Here is a 19222-nt window from a genome sequence, read left to right on the forward strand (position 1 = left end):
CGACAGACAAGGCTTGACAAAGGCAAAAGAGCGAACAATCTGGGTATTATTTTCTCTTTATTGCAAAAGCGATATTGCTAGCAGCCAGCACGGCATTATCTTCGCAGCGCCATCGTATAGCCAGAAAATACAGGGGGTTGTAAAAATGGTATCAAGTCGAAAAAGGATGACTCTTCTGGTCATTCTAAGCTACTTCGGTTGAGGTTGCTACCACTTTTTTAAGCAATACATTCATTTTGTTAATAAAATTCACCAGGTAGGTTATTTAAATAAGTAAATGCTTTTATTTCTTGATAGACACAAAGGCAATGTCGTGCTGGCTCTACAGATTAATATTGTACACCATCAAAGGCGCGAACTACAGATTGAATACCTAGGTACTTACATGCTTTAACCCTAATTTAAATTATGTTGTTTAATAATACCTAGTGACAACAATTTAAAAGGGCAAAATATACCGTAGGTAGGTCTATAGGAACATTGTTCTATGATTTAAGGAGGTCAGGCTAAACACGACGTATGCACATACACGCACACGCATACATTTTAAAATTTCATCCCAGCTGGCTTATCAAGTTATCAATGATCATTTATCATTATCGTAGGTATTACAAAAACTGGCTTACAAATGCCAAAAAGCGCAATTTATACATAGACAAACACATCTTTCCACTCTCGTCGCAGTACAAAGAGATCCAAATACAAGCACCATCCTATTTAATATAGGTACACACTTCATACCTCTTTTACATTATCAGTGATCAGGCTTACAATATTTAGTACGTATCTACATCTGCTCAATACAAATTTTCGTAAGAAATAGGTACTACTGCTGCTGTGTACTCAGGTATATTCATTATTATTTTGGCGTTTTTTTTAATTCTACTGGAATCATTTTTAATGAACCTTCTATGACAATTTGTAACCTTTACTAGGCTTGTTCACTTTCATACCTAAATCCATTGGAAATTTATTAATCGCACTCCTTATTTTTTTTAAGTTAGTGATGTCTATTATTTACTCATAGCAGCATTTGTAAAATAATATAATCTTAACATATTTTTATAGATGCCGTACTATGCATGGATAAAATTAAAACAATTTGCATACAGTATGGAGTTATTAAAATATCTAAATAAATAAAAACAATAATAACCAATACTCAAACTAATTTGTAAAAATATTATAACAACAAAATGCAAGATATAATTTTAATCACGTATGTTATCCTACTTCAGTCTTCAATGATTGTAAAGAAGTCTCTTTTACCCTTTGCATTGCCACTGGTGTTTACAGACTCTACTTTACTGTCACTACTCAGCTTTAACTCCTTAATTGGTCTGTGGTCTTCTTTGGAAGGCTTCCGCTTTAAGCTCACAACCTTGTTGGAATATACTCCTTCGTTGGTCTCAGAATTAGAGACCTTCCTCTTCTTGGGCTTCACAACAACAAAGTCTATGTCGGAGGAGTCATCATCGCAGTATACGGGCACACTTCGCCCACTCCTGGTGGATCGTAGTGACCTGGAGTTAGATTCTTCAACAATGTGCATTGGTGGTGGCCATGACGCAAATGTGACGGTCTGGCGTGCCTGCCTGTAGTTGTTGATAGACATTAGTTTGATGTAGGCAGCAAGGGCTCTGGCCTTCTCGGCATTTGTGAGGTCATTTGGGAATAAACTCCATGGTAGTCTCCTATCTCGTACATTTAAATAGCGCCTTTTTAAAGTCTTCTCCGGTGAACTGGTTTTTGTGACTTCAACCTGGAATGAGAATAAAGAAAGAATTTAATAACAAATACTTATAGTTATTGTTATGCTTTTGTAAAGAAATGTTCTAATTATTACATACATTTTGTCTCAGAAGTTCATCTTCTTTAACACTGGATTTTGAATTGTTGAGGGCTTTCAATAAATCAACCATTTCCTCTTTGCTCAAATTTTCATCTTCAAGCCCAAATTCTGCAATTTAGTAAAAACAAATATTTTATTTTTTTTATTAAAAATAGGTTCAGTTGGGGAATTTATGACACACAAGCATATATGGTAGGTGATAAATATTATAATTCAAAATATTCATAAATTATCTAATCACAACAACAAATAGACACAACCTATCATAAAAGTAATATTTTGAGTAGTTAAGTAGATATTTGAATCATTCATAATTTATAATTAATATATGGATGTTGATAAGCAGGGAAATAATAATATTACCCATTAGTTGATCCCTCATCGCTTTCATCTCCACATCAGCACTAGCATCAGCAGCGGGGGCATCCGAATCCATCTCAGAGTTTATCTTCAGTTCTGGAGATGGCAGAGAAAAGAACTGACGACAGTGCAGAATGTTTGCATGCAGAATATAAAGGATGCCACCGAGAAGCTTATGGCTTATTCCTTGGGTTTGTAGTACATTTCTTTTGGTTTCCTCAAACAACAAAAGCAACAAAATGCCTTTGAAAATGGTAAAAATAAAGGTATCGCGACCACTGAGCAAATACCGCGACCGCGACAACAAACAAAGATTGCAATTTATTTACTGTCAAAATTGACAATTGTTCCATTGATTTTGAGTACTCTGTGTATATGGATCCTCAGAACAATAACATTTTTGAGTAAGTTTTATTTTTATCCAAAAGTTTCATGATACTTTCCGCTAGAGGCGTTATTTTGTCATTCAGTGCGATGACAAAAAAAATAAAAATGAACAGTTTTATGCAGTTTTGTTTGAAATAAATGGTTTGAAAGATGCTTTTTTCACTTTTGTCTTTTTACGCTTTGTTTCCTCCAAGGACTTTTACGATGAAAACAGTTTAAAATGTACTCTGTGTTTTCTGTCAATTCAACTCTATTTAAGTGTCACACTCACACTCACTACATATTTTTTAAATTTGTTTTAAAATTTTAATTATTTACAAAACCACAATACCTAAATAGATTAAAAGGTTTATAATGATTGAAGAAAATAATAAAACACTGTGGTGTGGTAACCTTCCGGAGCAAGCAACAGAAGAATTGTTGTACGAACTATTTTTGCAGGTAACTTGTCACCAAACATAATCTAAATATTAGTAACTAACATCAGTTTGAAACTTTATTACCTATGATAACTTATTCTAACGTTTTCACAGGCTGGCCCATTAGAGAAAGTAACAATACCGCGAGACAGGGACGGCAGACAAAAGAACTTCGCGTTCGTAACCTTCTGTCACGACGTGTCTGTCCCTTACGCTATCCAGTTATTCCGCGGGACTTCCTTGTTTCACCGCACACTGACGCTGCAGTGCCGCGCCGGGATGGCGCTGCTCCCGCCGCCGATCCGCTGCACCACTCTCGACCAATCATTTGACTTCCTCGCCCAGACAAATGTCAAGCAGCAGTTTGCAGACATGACCAGGAACATCAATGAACACGAACAGAGATTGATTTACGCAACGAGGCAGCTGCAAGGTGGTGAGTTGGTGATGGCGAGCTTGCAAGGTAACTGGTCGGCACCCAGACATCACCCATACAGGAAAGATGATAGGAGACATGGCAAAGATGATTATAAAAGCAGAGACGGACAGAATAGGGATGGAAATGCAACTAAACACTGGAGAGACAGACGAAATCATTCTAATGGGGGAAGGTATAATAATAGAAATACTAGAAGAAGAGATTAAGTTGCTCATTTTGATTAAATAACTTGTTAAAAAAACATTCACACATACAAGTGTGGTTGTAAAACTGTTTGAACACCTGTGAATATGAAGGTGAGTTTTCTGAAAATTACTCAAATTGCATCAGAAGCAAGAAGTTAAACAATGCATTATTAAAATACAAAGTGAGTTTAAAACATTTTAATTATGATTTATTTTTAAGTATATTACATAAGCATGGATAGATGTAATTTTATAGTGGCCATATTCTGTGGCTACATAATAATATGATGTAAAGACAGGCATTTCAGTTTCTTCCAAATAAATAATTTATCTTTGTACTTATGTAATTGATTGTGTTTTCTCTGTACTCTTGCTGAAAATGATAGCATACATTATTTTTAAAATATCAATATTATTTATATATCTGAAACTTATGAATGATCAGTTTAGTACCATCATTTAATTCATTGTAAGGCCTTACTTTTTATGTTAGTATTAATGGTAGGAAGATGCTCCCTGATAATGGCGCCATTGCTTGACTTTTAACCAATATTTTTTTATTTTTTTCATCTAAAACAATAATCCTGAATTCACTAGTGCAATGATCATCAACTTATATGTATACTTTTGAGAACATATTTATGATTATCTATGGGGATTTGTATGATACCTTTTTATTAGATGTTTATTAGGCATACTCACAACTTTTTGTTTGTACTTGTAGCTAATATATCCTAAGATCTCATGGATGAAAAGTATGGATACAACATAGAATATGACGGCCATTGCTTTCTCATCAGTAGCAAACATGTCAGATTTCAGTATTTTGTATACAGCATAGCTGCCTATTACGCCACGTATCATTATAAACGCCACTAGGTATAAGATTTCTATAGTGTAGTACAGTTTGGTGGTGTCCTGGCCTTCATTCCTGAGTAGCCTGGGGACAAGATACAAAAGCATATTTATTTAAAAGGGTGAATTATAACATAGCAGCTAAAAGTGTTACTGTTTGCGTTGTGTACCATGATTACTAAGTACAGACAAATATGAGTCTCTAGAGAAATACATGATTATAAATTCCGTATGGTTCTCGAGTTCACTTTTATATCTCAGAGAAGGTAGCAGATAAAGTGTTATTCGGTTTTATAGATGTAGATACGAGTGCAACATCTGCAGCTATAATTTTGCTACAACGATGTAAAGTAGGTATCGCTGTGCAAAGTACCTAATTCTACTCTCAATAGCAGGTATTGCTCTCAATTGTTCTGTTGTGTGACGAGATTGTGTTTAAAATTTTGCCAGGATAGTAGGTAGGAAGGTACTAGAAAAGATCGTAATATAGGTACTCACGTCACGAGCAATGAAAAAGTTCCAGTTAAATCACCAAATTACTCCTAAACGGAAAAGACAAGTGTGGAACTTTTTCATTGCTAGTGAGTCTATTTATCGGCGATATTTACCATCGAGTTTGCAACAGCGGGTTTGTGCATTCAAGCATGGCTATGGAACAGCCGAACGTGCAGCCCGAGTATGGCTTGTTCATGTACATGGTGATGGCCGCGAGAGCGCAGCAGTGGTGGCAAAGCATGAGGGCGCTTTCAGTCCAGGAGACCACACACCACATCAGGTCGAATGCGAAGTAGCCCCACGACCAGAGCATCAGGGCATAATGGCGACTGAGAGTTTTACCTGAAAAGGCCAACGCGATAGGTAGGTAAATTAAACGATGTCGTTTCCGTTAGTTCATCTCTTATTCAATCAGATTTGATTAGGTGTCGTTTTCATAAAAGGCTCATTGTAAATTAGCCCCATTTAACAGTACCTACTAAAAGGACAGTTTGCTTATGTAATTAATCTAGCCGTCCCAGAATCTAAACTTCGTCTAATCATTTCCTTATCCCAAAACCTATAACCTACAGCAACCGCTACACGTATTTGTTATCGACGTCGATAAACTCGTTTAATTCGTGTTCCACCAATCACAGCGCTGTATTTATGGCGAATCACGATATCTCACGTTTATCTACGTCGACAACGAACCGCTACACGGCAACCGATATTGACTTACCCACAAACCGATTCAAACTTAGGCTGCTGACGCCGCACTGCTGTAGCCCGACTACAGTGGCGACACTGCCGTGCAGCAGTGTGACCACACGCGAGCAGTACTCGGCCGACTGCGCGGGCGCTCGCGACGAACAATAGAGGTACACTGAAAGGTGGGTAGGTACTGACCAACGTTACGAGGTGTAATCCTAATCCTTCCTAACTAATATTATAAATGCGAAAGTAACTGAGTCGGCCGGTCTGTCTGTTACTCTTTCACGCCAAAACTACTGAACGGATTTGAATGAAATTTGGTATACAGAAATGGTCTAGACCCTGAGAAAGAACATAGGCTACTTTTTATCGCGGAATTCCCACGGGAAAACTTTTTAAGGCGAAGCGAAGCTCGCGGGAACAACTTGTATAATTTATTACACAGCGAGCGTTACGGGGAAACCAGCGTATTGACTATTACATGTTACATTACACCTCGTAATGGTCAGTACCCACCTGAACACCAAAACATGAAAGAACTCAGCTTCAGGAGGAGGTCTGTTGAGAGTTCATTCTCTGGGGACAGGATCGCCATTTAGGCCCTGTGGCCAAGCGGCTTGAGACGCTACTTGATGTTGCTTGGTGGCGTTTGAATGGTTGTTTATTTGTTTGTTATCATTTTTGCGGTGGACTAGATTTGACTAGATGTTATGTGCGTTATGTGTTTTGACGTAGTGGAAGGAAGTTGGTTTTACGCAATGTCAAAATCCCGCATCATTGTGAAATGCCTGAAAAAATATTATTCTGAGATTCCATCAGGCCGTCATCATCATCTCTCACTCTGGAACTTCTGGAAGACTGGACGGCAGGCAAGTGTGTAATAGAGATACTCCCGATATTGCCATATCCACCGTGCACCATAAGTATTATAACAATAGGTACTAGCTGTGCCCGCGAGCTTCGCTTCGCCTTAAGAGTTTTCCCGTGGGGATTCCGGGATAAAAAGTAGCCTATGTTCTTTCTCAGGGTCTAGACCAACGGTCAGCAACAGGTGGACCGCGGTCCGTTTGCGGACCGCGAAAGGTTGAAACTCGGACCGCCAAATATTGTAATGTAGGCATGTCAAGTATAAATTAATAAATGACGGTCGAATGGCGTAGTGGTTAGTGGCCCTGACTGCTATGCCGAAGGTCCCGGGTTCGATTCCCGGCTGGGGCAGATATTTGTTTAAAGACAGATATTTGTACTCGGGTCTTGGGTGTTGATATATATATTTAGTATCTATCTATGTATTTGTGTAGATATATCAGCTGTCTGACACCCATAACACAGGTTCTGCCTAGCTTGGGGTCGGATGGCCGTCTGTGAGATGTCCCCACATATTTATTATTTATTTATTATTTAATTTAATTTAATTTAATTTATTTATTATTTAATTTATAATAAATACTTTGCATATTATTGTAATATTTTGAACCAATTAGTACCTACCGAATCTAAAAAATCTTTCGATCAATATCCGGACTCTACCTAAAACTACTTGCCGACCCCTGGTCTAGACCATATGTGTACCAAATTTCATTTAAATCTGTTCAGTGGTTTTGGCGTGAAAGAGTAACAGACAGACAGACAGACACAGTTACTTTCGCATTTATAATATTAGTTAGGATACCTACCATGGCCGTGCACCCTAGATTACCTCTGGGGCAGGTGTGTGAGCAGGGCCCTTATACCTATGATACCTACATATATAGGCCCTTATACCTATGATGCGCATCTAGGCATGAAAGGAATCTCTACCCACATCTATTCTATGCTCGAGGGGGGTGAAAGCTAATGAAAGGTACTTACCTGCACCTGGCTCATTAGAAGAATCTCAAAGAATTACCATCGAGTTGGTAACTACATGTCTAGGTCGGTATTTAATATTTTCGGGGTTCTTTTACATATCTACATCGTTACATGTATGTAGTATATGTAGGTAGTTATTGAAGCGTATCTGGTAGATAAGTACCTAGATATACCTACATATAGTAGTTAATGAAACAAAACAAGTACTTAATTTTATTTCATAATTTATTAAAATTTCAAAATTTCTTGTGTATTTTATAAATATTACTTACACCATTTCTACAGGTCGCTCCAAGGGAGGATAACAAAGTCTTAAGACTAAAATGATGATAGATATTTTGCCTTTCAGGAAATACCTAAACTATCCATTTATTACATAACTAGCTGTTCCCGCGCGCTTCGCTTCGCCTTAAAAAGTTTTCCCGTGGGAATTCCGGGATGAAAAGTAGCCTATGTTCTTTCCCAGGGTCTAGACAGTATGTATACCAAATTTCATTCAAATCTGTTCAGTAGTTTTGGCGTGAAAGAGTAACAGACAGACAGACAGACAGACAGACAGACAGACAGACACAGTTACTTTCGCATTTATAATATTAGTTAGGATAGACAGACGAGATACGAGTACATAAGAAGGCAGTGTTATTTTGATTTAATTTAAAAAATACCCATTAGAATTTTAGATCTGATGGTCTACAACCAATTAGGTGATAAACAAACACAATAAATGTATTTTAAAAATTAACACTCAGTACTTAGAAATACAAAATATTCTAATTTTATCACAATATGGGGCGGACTTATCGGTTTGATCTAGCACGATCGAGCAGCACCTTATAAATATTTCGACGCGATCATTTACCCACGGAAACGTTGAACCCAGCCTGGGAGTAGCTCTCACCGGCACGGCAGCCGGTCGATGTACTTCTCAATGGCACGGTACCTGGCGGGCGGCATGGCCTCCTTCAGTAGCGGCAGGAAGCGCGGGTCCTCCGCCAGCAGCGCGCACAGCCGGCGCGCCTGCTCCCGCGCCGCCGCGCCCGCGTCGCCCAGCAGCTCCCCGGCGGCGCGGAGCAGCGCGGCGCGGGGCTCGGGGGGCAGCGACAGCACGCGCGCCGCCGAGTGCTGCGCCACCAGCGCCGCCAGCGCGTGCGCCGCCGCCGCGCGCACCGGGCCCGCGCGGTGCCCCGCCCCCCGCCGCGCCAGCGCCGCCGCCGCCCGCCCCGCGCCGCCCCCGCGCGCCACCCGCGCCAGCGCCTCCGTCGCGTCCGCGCGCAGGAAGCGGTTGACGTCGGCGCAGCGCTCCAGCAGCGCGCCCGCCGCGTCCTCCAGCTCGGGGTCCAGCGCGCGGCCGCGGTGCTGGAACAGCGCGCCCAGCGAGCGGCACGCGGCGCGCGCCACGCGGGACCGCAGCGAGCGCACGTGCGCGCCGCCCGCCCGCGCCGCCGCCCGCCACGCCGCCGCCGGCGCGCGCGCCGCCGCGTCCCCCGCCAGCCGCTCGATCTCCTGCAGGCGGCCCACCACCACCTCCCAGTCCTCGGGCCGCGCGGGCGCCGTGCACTCGGCCAGCGCGCGCCGCACGTCCCGCCCCGCCGCCGCAACCGCGGGGGAGTAGGGCTCGCTCTCCGCGGCCGGCGTGGTCGCGCGGCTCCTCACCGGGCTCGCGGCGGAGCTCCTGTCCGAGGCCGGCGCGGGGCTCGGGGACCGCCGGCTCGGTGGGGTTCGCCTCGACGGAGATCTTCTGCTCGGTGAATTAATAGAATCGACATCGAAAGAAGTCTGGGACACCAAATAACTTTCATTATCACCAAAAACTTTGGTCTCTGTATCGTGCAAGATGAGGCTGTCCCGGTCGGAGCGGTCCGGGCTGCCGCGCGGGGAGGGGATGGTCTTCTCCGAGTAATCCTCAATCCGTATCGACGGCGAGCGCGGCGGCGCCACGTCCTCGTCCACTTCCTGAGTTCCATCGATCTCCGTAGTCTCGCCGATGACGCTCTTGAAAGATAGCTCATCGTAGGGTGCGTGTTTCTTTTCATTATCGAGGCTCGACGTAGTAGCGCTCGAGTCTCTGTAAAGGGAAAGCGGTCGTTTAATGTAAATGGGTGGGTGTGGGGTGTCGGGGTGTCGGACAGTGCGGGGGCGTACCGGGTGAGCGCGGGCAGGTCGGCCACGAGGTCGGGCGCCAGCGGGGGCGCGGGGGGCGGCGCGGGGGTCACGCCCGCTCGGCCGCAGCACCACAGCGCCAGCATGCCGCTCGCCGCCGCGGCGCCGTCGCGAGTGAGCCGGCGTGGGTGCGACCACATGACATCGCTCCTGTAGCTACCGAGCTTCACGAAGCCCGCCCCGGTCCCTTCAACTCGGTATGCATAATGAACGCCTCCGCACGCCACGGGGCGGCACTTCGGGAGCCGCGCGAGCTATAGCCCACAGCTACCTGCATAGTCGCGGACCGATCGATTATCAGTATGTTGATGAACTCGCCACACCATTACCGCTGCTACTGCATACACTATTAAGTTATTTTTCCAGGAATGTTCTCCAATCTTTGAATAGCACTTATTGAAACGATAACAAAATACCTCCATAGTTGTTATTTATACATGGGCATAGGTTTCAGGCTAGTTTCAGGTTAATAGTTTACTCGCCCCTTATGTGTTAGTATGTAGTAAGATACCTAGATAAATACTATCAAAAACGATGTTTACCATCAATATTTTCGGTTTAAACCTTACGTTTTATATAAGTATTTCTATAAAAAAGTTACTTACTTAAGTACTGAAAATTACCTACATAAGTACCTATTGCTCTTTTCTAATATCGTTATTACTTTTTTGGTTTACTTTATTTATGAACTGGGCAGATTCATTGAGAAACCATGTAAATACACGGCCTAGCAAGTGCTAACGATAACATTACAGTCGCGTGTCAAAGAATCTCAACCTCACATACCAGACGTCTTGGCTTTGAATCCTGGCAATAAATGCTTGGAATTAAGAGGCCTATGCCCGACGACTGTGGGCTGATGATAATGATGAATTTATGCTTGTAATACGCGAACAATGAGATATACATGGCTTGCCGCTTGCATGGAATCAGGCTCTATCAACTTTAACGTAAATTAGCTTATCGCGAAAAGTTAAAAGCTCTGACATGGCTGACCACGGCTGTAAAGTAGAGCGATCGGACGATACAAGAAACGGGTCATCTAATAAACTTGGTGACGTGGACGGAGGTCACCCAATAATAATACTTCTTCCAAAATGTAGGTTAGTAGTGGTGGCCACGCAATTAACCCCACCTAGTCCACCTACCCTTGATACCAATCAGCCGTATTAAATACGTCATTTCATGTAAAATGTCTGGGCGGGAAATGGAAATTGCTAACTGTGTGTAATTATTCAAATAGGTTAAAGAGAAATGAAACAGTTGTGAAGAATAGTGGAATAACAAGTTTTCTTTGTGTACGTTTCCCGCGACTACCTGTGACCTATTTTCAGGTGAATGTGGGTTAGAATTCTGATTTAGACGCATTTGATTTAAGGTACTTATACTTAAGTTTATTTTTTCCCATATTCTACTGTCCTAGTCTGACAATGTGTGAGAACCTTTTACATATTTATAAGAATGTAATTTCACAATTAAAATTAAGTCGTAGTTAACCCTGACGACTGTCAGGTGTTTTCAGGTGGTAATTGCGACATTTACGCCAAGACCCCTGATTTTACGCATGTCTACAGAAAGGGCTGAGGCATTCTCATGACTCATTAAAAATGTATCGATCAGTTCAACGTTATTCAGCGTTAGTCAGACATTCAAAGAGGGTGAGTGACTGGTCGAGGTTAAAGGAAACGGCCGGCAGAATATGAAATGGGGCGGATTTTCCACTTAGCATTTGTAGAATCCAAGGGCCACTTGTTATCGTCGCGTCGTCTCAGTTTCTTGGACGTAGATAACCTTGACGAGGGAGTTCATTCTATATTTGAACAGTATTTTGAACTTACCGGTCGCTGAATGGAATCGGTGACAAGGTCCTCAGGATGTCTTTCCTTGGTTGGGAAATACCTGTAGAGTAAACATAGAAATTAATATTGAATGTTCGTCTGAATATTTTAGTTAGCCAGCAGTTGGCAATCAAAATTTTTTTCGCAGTAACCAAGTACCTAACTAGGTAACTAAGTTTGTATCGTCTTTTAGACATCATCGATTCATCTGTCGTCGTCGACAGAAATTGTTTGTAAGTACTTACTTTAATTTTGTCCCAAATATACTTAACTATACTAGACAAATAGACTAGCTGAGACCATGGATATTAACCTGGCAGGGGAGCCGAGTCGGGCAGCGGCCGCAGCCTGCGCGGCGGCGCCGGGGTCGCCAGCGGAGGCGTCGAGCGAGCGCGACGCCGCACTGGCACCGGCAGTTGGGAACTCCTGCAATGCCACCAATTACTCGCAACTTCCCATAAACCACACGAATTTGGAGCATACGTGTAAAGAATTCAAATACCTTAAGTTCTGGCTGGCTTTCGAGTTGTTTATTGGCCTGTTTAGCAGTTCTCGGAGCTGGAAAAATTTAGAGCACATTAACACTGCTAATCTAACTAAACTACGTATTGTTACTTATTTGGCACTATTTTTACCGCTGAATGTAGAAGAGGGTTGTTTATGTGTGTAATTTTCATTTAGAAGTGTTCAGTGAGGAGATGCCCAATTTCATCGATATTTATTCCGGAGGTTATACAATCTATAAGTACGTACATGTATATTACTTTTTCCAGCTCACCTTCAGACAGAAAGCATCAGCCCGGGCAGTCCCGGCGAGGCGCCGGCGCACCGCGGACAGCACGGCGGCCGGCCCCGCGGCGCGCGCCAGGCACAGCGTGGCCCGGAGCTGCGAGAACTGCCGCCGGTCCGGGTCGCCCACCTGTTGACCAAGCGAGGTATTGGAAGATACTTTAGGTTCTTAGTGGATTAGAAAAGCAATGCGCCAACTGGTTTACTAAAGTCATGGGTTTAGATATCATTCCATTGTTCTTCTTGTATACGTGACAGCGATTAGCCGCGTACTCGGGTTTGCTAGAACGTGATCCAATGCTCGGTTTTTATAAAAGTAGGTACCCTCGGTGATGACATACAAACCGAGCATTGGATCGCGTTCTAGCAAACCCGCGGATACAGGTGGATACGCGGCTATTGACCAATCCATATTACTGCTGCCCAGAAGACCAGCTGTCGCGCTTGTGAAAAATGGCTAGCTAACGGAGAGGTAGAAATGAGAAGCCAGGGTTCAGCTTGACACAAATTTATTTAAAGGTCAACGTGGGTTAGGCCTGCACTACACGATCAGTCAGTTCTTAGTTGGCACGGATAGGGACTCCCCTGAGTCGAAGAGTATCGGCGTGGAATCCCGATAACGCGACCGGCGTGGAAGTCCTCTTCTCCAGTGGCCAGGTAGGTAGGCAGGCAGGTCACGTGGCCGTTGCGTGCGCGTGGCGTGTAGGTCGGCTGCGCGGCGTGGTCAGCAACACGAAGGCAGGGGGTTGCCGAACCAGCACGTAGAGGGCGAGCCGTAGAAACCACGTAGGTGAACCGCGAAGTCGGTAAACCGTACCGTGGACGTAAGCGTGGACCTTGGACCCCAATATTGGGGAAGACACGCACAAGGTACCACTGGTAAAGTCTAGGTCATTCGACACTTTAGAGCGGGCTAGGCACCTAGAGGACTGCCGCGAGGTAGGGTCACGCGCAGTCGATGCCGTAGCCCGTGGCCGAATGCCGAGAGCCAGTGGTCACCGAGTGGGGCTGCCGCGATAGTGGGGACATGAACAAAAGACCGCTTCGCTGGCTAGGGATGGGAACGCGTCGATAATTTGAAGAATTATCGACGCGAAGATTAAGTTATCGATAAAGTCGATACTTAAATTAATAAATTATGAAGATTATTTACTACTTTGTAAGTTATTTATTTTGAATAAATAAATAACGTTACACAGCAGCAGCTCTATATAGCCTCTACTAGGCTCCAGAAAAAGCAGATGGACATTGAAGTACGTGCACCATGAAATGCGATGGGTACAAAATTTCATTGTTCGTGAGCTATAATCTTCTACACGATTGTTAAGGCAGGACAATTTAATGGTCCGAAACTTCCACCCACAAACATCACACTCACCCCAATAACCCGAGGATCGAAGATCAGGTCGACGAGGTGGTGCAGCGCGAGTCTCTGGAGCAGCGCGTGAGGCAGCGCGGCGGGCAGCGGCTCCCGCGCCAGGCGTGCCACAAGGGCCGGCAGCAGGCTGCGGGCTGCGTCGCTGCTGAGGCTACGGAATAGCGCGCAGACCGCCCCTTCGGCTGGCGCTTTTGTTGCCGTCACCTGGGTATGGTGTTTTTGTTACACTCACGAGCAAAAGATGGAACTTTTTCATTGCTCTCGAGTATTTATTGGGGTTTCGTCTACAATTTCATCTAGTAAGTACTGCTGTTCTACTATGTACATCACAAAGTTACAACGTGGCTTTTTATTTCACGTTATCGAAGGGGTTAAACGACTTCAAAAGGTTTCTTTGTAAGGTAAATAGTTACTCGTAACTACATAGGTAGGTACATACTAGGAAAGCTAAAATAAACAACTTCATAAAATAAACAGCCACTATTAGTAAGGGGGAGGCTTTCCGGGAGTACTACTGACACGTGATACATTATTAACTCGTCGTCGATATTGGGGTAGGTTCCAACGTTATGGTTAGGTACCATGTAGGTAGGGGAGACCGGGGACAAAAGTAACAGTTTGTAGTTTCTGTCTGATTTCTCGTTATTAATAACATTTACGATAAAATAAATATAGTCATATAAAACTTTCGTTTATAGTCTACAAATATCCATTATTACTTTACTTATTACACCTCGAATTTCAGCATTTCTAAAGCCTCAAAAAAAAAGGGAAATCGTTACTTTCGACCCCATGGTCAGGACGAAAATAACAAGGCATGGGTCGAAAGTAACAACCCATAAATTCTGCCCAATGTTATAAATACGATTCAAAAGAAAGAACAAAAAAAACAATCAAATTATTTAGTTAAGAAAACTTCTTACAAAACTATCGAAACTAAAAAAAACTTATGACTTATTGACAAAACTAAAAAAAACTTCTTAATATAAACTGTAAATGAGATCCATCATTTAAACTGACTAACTGATAAGAAGTTGTTTTATTTGTGCCATAATATACAATATTATGACACAAATATCTAATCAAAACAACAAAAAATAAAAAAATATAATTTGACATGGCAAACTTACGTAAGTAATTCGTTACTTTTGTCCTGCCGCGAGCTGTTACTTTTGTACCCATCCCCATTTTTGAAATATCAGGCGACATAACTTTAAAACAGCACGTGTTATTCGAAAACAGTTTATGACATGCTACAGACCATCTTATAATGAATCAATAAACAAATAGTCATATGGTTCATGGCATCTTAATTCTACGTAAACACTAAATGAATAAACACCCAAAAACTTACTTTGGGTGTGTAAAATCACGAAATGCTCACTAAAACAACCTTGCACCGCGGCACGGGCGCGGAAAATGATATCATGCGCAGGGGGCATCGCATGCTGACTACCAGCGGTCGCTTGGGAAGTTAAGGCTATTGGGGAAGTCCACAGAGTCTTTGTTACTTTCTACCCGCTGTTACTTTTGTCCCCGGTCTCCCCTACCTAACATTTTGGTGGAAGTCACATGGTTAATTTACATACGAAATATATAGGTATTATCATTGTTATTCTATGGTATTATACGTACCGCTTCGCTAAGAGCCCACATGTGCTGCACCAGTGATAGCGCCGCCGGTTCCACCTTCCTAATGTTTTCTGCTTCCAGTAGAGCACTGTGTAGATAGTCAGCTGCCTTCACAGCTGATATCCAGTTCTCCTGAAACAATATTGTATTTTAAAGCGATTTGTACATACTGTACTCAAGTAGGTTACACGTGGAATGTGGATACTTATTTCCTGTATCGAACCAAAGTGTCGATGTTTGTGGGCCACAACTCGAGTATACATGTTTTAAGCGTGACCAATTTTCTTTTCACTGTCAGGGATTTTTAGTTCGGATTCTTCGACAAATGTTTACGGGCGCTAACCTTGAGGGAGTTATAAGTTTGAAGTGTTCAACTATGGGTAAGCTAGATATCAAATTGTCTGTCTGTCTAGGGAACACCCGAGTTCGCGTTTTTCTATGGTCCGTATATATAATTATTATCCGTAAATTGATTGTAACAGTTTCTTTTGTGTTGAGTTGATTACCTGGTTATGCAGTTGGTCCACAATGTGCCGGGGCACGATGCCCGTGTCCTCCCACTCGTAGTGAGGTCGCAGACTCGCATCTCGAGGTGACAGAAGACTTGGCTCTTCACTATGACTCACACTAACCACCATTCTGTAAAGTTTGAGAAAATATGTACCTACCTACTTACCATACTTATATCATAGACCTCATCATAATACCTTATATTCTTCATCAAAATCGCTAGGACCAACAACACCCCAATTTAAAGTTAAGTAGTTACAGACCTTTTGCAACGTACAACGGGTAGATATAATGTCACATTCAGCTGTTCAGCTCAAAGCGTTTTGTTTGTTTGTATACGAACGAACGACATCATCAACTATGTAAAACATACGGCATGGGCTAATCACTTAAATTGCTTCTAACTACCTTCCTTTCCTACCAACCTGAAGTCCTACGTACCCTTCGTTTTCTAGTTGTATGAACCGCGTTGGTCTCGGCCTGCGAGCAGACACGACGGGGCTGCGCTGGAGGTTATGAAGCACCTCCACTTCTCTGTGAGGCTGGACTGGACTAGGCACCTTCTCCGGACTTCGCACTTCTGTTAATGTCAACGCGAACCCTGATTCGTCCTTCTCCACAGGACGTTCATCTTCATTTTTGTTCCTAAAGAAATCATACAGCTCGTTCAGTGACTTCGATTTCTGCTTGATTATCTTGGACTGCTTAGGCAGCGGTACACTGTGTAGTTTCGATCGGCTCTTCGGTTCTATAACCGGCAAGGGTATCCCACTTCGTTTTGCCTTTGAAGATTGGCTTTCAGATTCAACGTTTTCACTTTTAAGCTCTATCATTTTATTCACAATTCCCGGAGTCACTGTGGCTGTAACTTCTATTATGTTGTCTTCTTTCTCATTTGTTCCTGATTTGTTATCATCTTCGCTAGTTACTTGGTTTTCACTATCTGGAGTCCGTATTTTTATGCTTTCACCACCAAAACGCACTTTTTTAACCACAACATCTGTGTCTTCAGATGCATCACCGTCACTATATTTCAACATGTTCTGATCAGAACTATCACAGTCATCCTCACTGCCTACATTTCTATCACTCTCCGCTTCAGTTTCATTTTCTTCAAGCACCGTCATTGTTATGGCTGTATCTGAATCGAATTTCAGTTCTGTTTCAATTATTACTTTACCAAAGTTATTCCTGTAAAATTGCATGTGCTTAAAAGAGTCTTCCGATGACGAATCAGTCGATACTATAATAGGAGTCGTTGCTTTACTACTTATAAAATTTGGTTTTACTAAAGATGTAGTGCTGCTTTTTCTAAAAACAGTTCTAGGTGCGTAGTAAACATCATGCGAATCCTCGTCGTAAATTTCACAAAGGGAGCGAAACTTTTCCTGAACTTTCGGATCCAGTTGTCTGAAATACATGACGTAGTCCCGTGGACCGCACACCCGCCGCAGCTTCATCAGGGACCGCAGCGCCACATCGCGATGGAAGGGGTCGAACAGCTTATCTCCGAGAATCACAAACATCGAATAAATATCTAATTTAGGATTCCTCCGCTTCAATATTCCGAACACCGACGGCACGGAGAGTATTAATCCCGTGAGGATATTAGCTTTAGCATCCACATCAGCTGAATGTGGCCTGATGTTTTGATAGGCGCACTTGTCGGCGATGCCGCGCGCGGCGCACTCAGGCTCCTCGCAGTGCGAGCAGAACACCTTCAGCGCATCAAGGGCAGCCTTCCGCACATTCGGTGAGTTGTGTCCGAGGTTGTCGATGACCTGGTCGAAGGGGAAGGCGAGCGCGTTGCCGGAGATGGGTAGAAGATCAGCGAGGACGCGGAGAGCGTGGAGACGCACTTCCCACTCGGGATGCGTGAGGCGGTCCCGGATGGCGATGTAGAGGAGCTGCACGTCCAGGTCGGGCGGCAAGGCCTGCGCGCGGAGGATGCGGTCCCAGAGCGAGGCCAGCGGCGGCGGCGGCGCCTCGGGCAGCTGCATGGCGAGTGCGCCCGCCCCGCGCCCGGCCGAGACACAACTGGGTTAATGATCGCCAGTACGGCACGCCGGCCCGTCTGACCAATCGATCAACGTACAATGTGTGCCGGGTAGCTATTACACTCGCCCAGGGTGAAACCCTTTTACTTTAACGGTTTGCTAAGCTTATATGAAGCTGTAAGTATAATGTAGGTATGCCGTGTTGTTCATGTTCCTACATTATTCAAAATATCTGCCCAGTCTGCTGAAAGTAAAACATACTTACTTACTTATTTTATGTAGTTAGCTTAGGGCTATGTGGGAGGAAATTTGATAAGTAAGTTAATACCTAGGTAACCACCTGCCTACTTATCTGCCTACCTACTTCGCTACGGTATATATGTCGCAGGCAACTGGTTTAATCTCCTGTTTGATTGAACCACTAGCCCGTTCATTGGATGGCGCTGTTCAGTTGTATGACTAGGCCGAACGTTGATTGTACAAGCGTCACAAAACGTCCAACTAGTTAGCTGACTTAAAATCAGTCAGGTGGTGAATAAAACAAATATGGCGTCTAACAGCTAACAGCTGACACAAAAAGCACCTATATTGTTAGTTTTTTGCAAATAAATTAGCTTTAAAGTGCGTTATTTGTGTTAAAATAGTGTGACAACATGGATTTACCTATTATTACGCCGCGGGCGGATAGTTTCAAAGAAAAAAGTGGCGAAACTGGATAATTATGAACAACAATATGAGGGTACGTTTATTGTTATTGTTTAGTTAATTTGTGAGATAAGAGCTTTGTAACATAGTCTTTTTGTTGATGTTCACCCTAACCAGACATTACAAAGTTGCTATACTATATCCCATTCAACGACTTCGCTGAATGACGTTCAGTCAAGACGTCGAACGTTACAATCAACGACTTGACGAGTTGTCCTTTAGTCATACAACTGAATAGCGCCATCCAATGAACGGGCTAGTGGTTCAATCAAACAGGAGATTAAACCAGTTGCCTGCGACATATAGATACCTAACAGGTAAAATAAAAAATAAACATTGGAATAAGTAGCTAGGCCAAGGCCAAGGAACAAAACTCGAGAAGGCTCTCATTGGGCTCTATATTACCTACTCTGTGCTTGGGCTCTCCCGCGACCCGACCTAATAAATAAAATGATAAAATGTCAAAAATTACAGAATATACCTATAGTGCCACAAACTTATCTGTTCCGGTGAGAGCGAACTAAATTGGTCCATACCTCATTACTTACTAATGAATTTCATGACATGACATAGATTATATGGACCAATTTAGTTCGCTCTCACCGGAACAGATAAGTTTGTGGCACTATACCTGTTTTCACTGGATAGTAAATATTTTTATTTGAACTGAAATTGCC

General features: G+C 43.2%; 4 protein-coding genes across 4 annotated transcripts; 1 reads left to right on the forward strand and 3 right to left on the reverse strand.

Annotated features, from left to right (window-relative positions):
• Positions 1-38: 38 nt before the first annotated feature.
• Positions 39-2520, reverse strand: LOC105390379. Its single transcript, XM_011561672.3, has 3 exons — positions 2216-2520; positions 1851-1960; positions 39-1762 (listed from the first exon to the last, which is right to left on the reverse strand). Exons 1-3 carry the CDS (start codon positions 2286-2288, stop codon positions 1235-1237), a joined length of 711 nt encoding a protein of 236 aa, XP_011559974.3. The 5' UTR covers positions 2289-2520; the 3' UTR covers positions 39-1234.
• Positions 2521-2857: 337 nt separating this feature from the next.
• LOC105390378 (RNA-binding protein 7) lies at positions 2858-3989 on the forward strand. The gene is made up of 2 exons (XM_011561670.3): positions 2858-3040; positions 3133-3989. Exons 1-2 carry the CDS (start codon positions 2954-2956, stop codon positions 3661-3663), a joined length of 618 nt encoding a protein of 205 aa, XP_011559972.3. The 5' UTR covers positions 2858-2953; the 3' UTR covers positions 3664-3989.
• On the reverse strand, positions 3826-5865 carry LOC105390377 (TLC domain-containing protein 5). Its single transcript, XM_048624745.1, has 4 exons — positions 5714-5865; positions 5106-5334; positions 4345-4582; positions 3826-4015 (listed from the first exon to the last, which is right to left on the reverse strand). Exons 2-4 carry the CDS (start codon positions 5303-5305, stop codon positions 3947-3949), a joined length of 507 nt encoding a protein of 168 aa, XP_048480702.1. The 5' UTR covers positions 5306-5334; positions 5714-5865; the 3' UTR covers positions 3826-3946.
• Positions 5866-8144: 2279 nt separating this feature from the next.
• LOC105393682 lies at positions 8145-17969 on the reverse strand. The gene is made up of 9 exons (XM_048624743.1): positions 16285-17969; positions 15840-15972; positions 15337-15465; positions 13702-13905; positions 12313-12453; positions 12037-12092; positions 11848-11960; positions 11535-11595; positions 8145-9592 (listed from the first exon to the last, which is right to left on the reverse strand). The coding sequence occupies exons 1-9, from the start codon at positions 17841-17843 to the stop codon at positions 8431-8433; spliced, it is 3558 nt and encodes a 1185-aa protein (XP_048480700.1). The 5' UTR covers positions 17844-17969; the 3' UTR covers positions 8145-8430.
• Positions 17970-19222: the final 1253 nt, after the last annotated feature.

Source organism: Plutella xylostella, chromosome 12 (assembly GCF_932276165.1).
Source record: "Plutella xylostella chromosome 12, ilPluXylo3.1, whole genome shotgun sequence".
NCBI classification, from domain to species: Eukaryota; Metazoa; Arthropoda; class Insecta; order Lepidoptera; family Plutellidae; genus Plutella; species Plutella xylostella.

Bases quoted from the DNA above. Each gene is read 5' to 3' on its own strand.
- LOC105390378 (XM_011561670.3), top strand. From the start codon at position 2,954: ATGATTGAAGAAAATAATAAAACACTGTGGTGTGGTAACCTTCCGGAG. The intron at 3,041-3,132 runs GTAACTTGTCAC...ACGTTTTCACAG, and splicing joins TGTACGAACTATTTTTGCAG to GCTGGCCCATTAGAGAAAGT.
- LOC105390377 (XM_048624745.1), bottom strand. From the start codon at position 5,305: ATGCTCTGGTCGTGGGGCTACTTCGCATTCGACCTGATGTGGTGTGTG. The intron at 4,583-5,105 runs GTAAATATCGCC...TCTTGTCCCCAG, and splicing joins CCGCTGTTGCAAACTCGATG to GCTACTCAGGAATGAAGGCC. The intron at 4,016-4,344 runs GTGAGTATGCCT...TATCATTTTCAG, and splicing joins ACAAGTACAAACAAAAAGTT to CAAGAGTACAGAGAAAACAC.
- LOC105390379 (XM_011561672.3), bottom strand. From the start codon at position 2,288: ATGGATTCGGATGCCCCCGCTGCTGATGCTAGTGCTGATGTGGAGATG. The intron at 1,961-2,215 runs GTAATATTATTA...ACTAAATTGCAG, and splicing joins GATGAGGGATCAACTAATGG to AATTTGGGCTTGAAGATGAA. The intron at 1,763-1,850 runs GTATGTAATAAT...TTCTCATTCCAG, and splicing joins ATGAACTTCTGAGACAAAAT to GTTGAAGTCACAAAAACCAG.
- LOC105393682 (XM_048624743.1), bottom strand. From the start codon at position 17,843: ATGCAGCTGCCCGAGGCGCCGCCGCCGCCGCTGGCCTCGCTCTGGGAC. The intron at 15,973-16,284 runs GTACGTAGGACT...CAAACTTTACAG, and splicing joins ATACAACTAGAAAACGAAGG to AATGGTGGTTAGTGTGAGTC. The intron at 11,961-12,036 runs GTATTTGAATTC...GTGGCATTGCAG, and splicing joins AAAGCCAGCCAGAACTTAAG to GAGTTCCCAACTGCCGGTGC.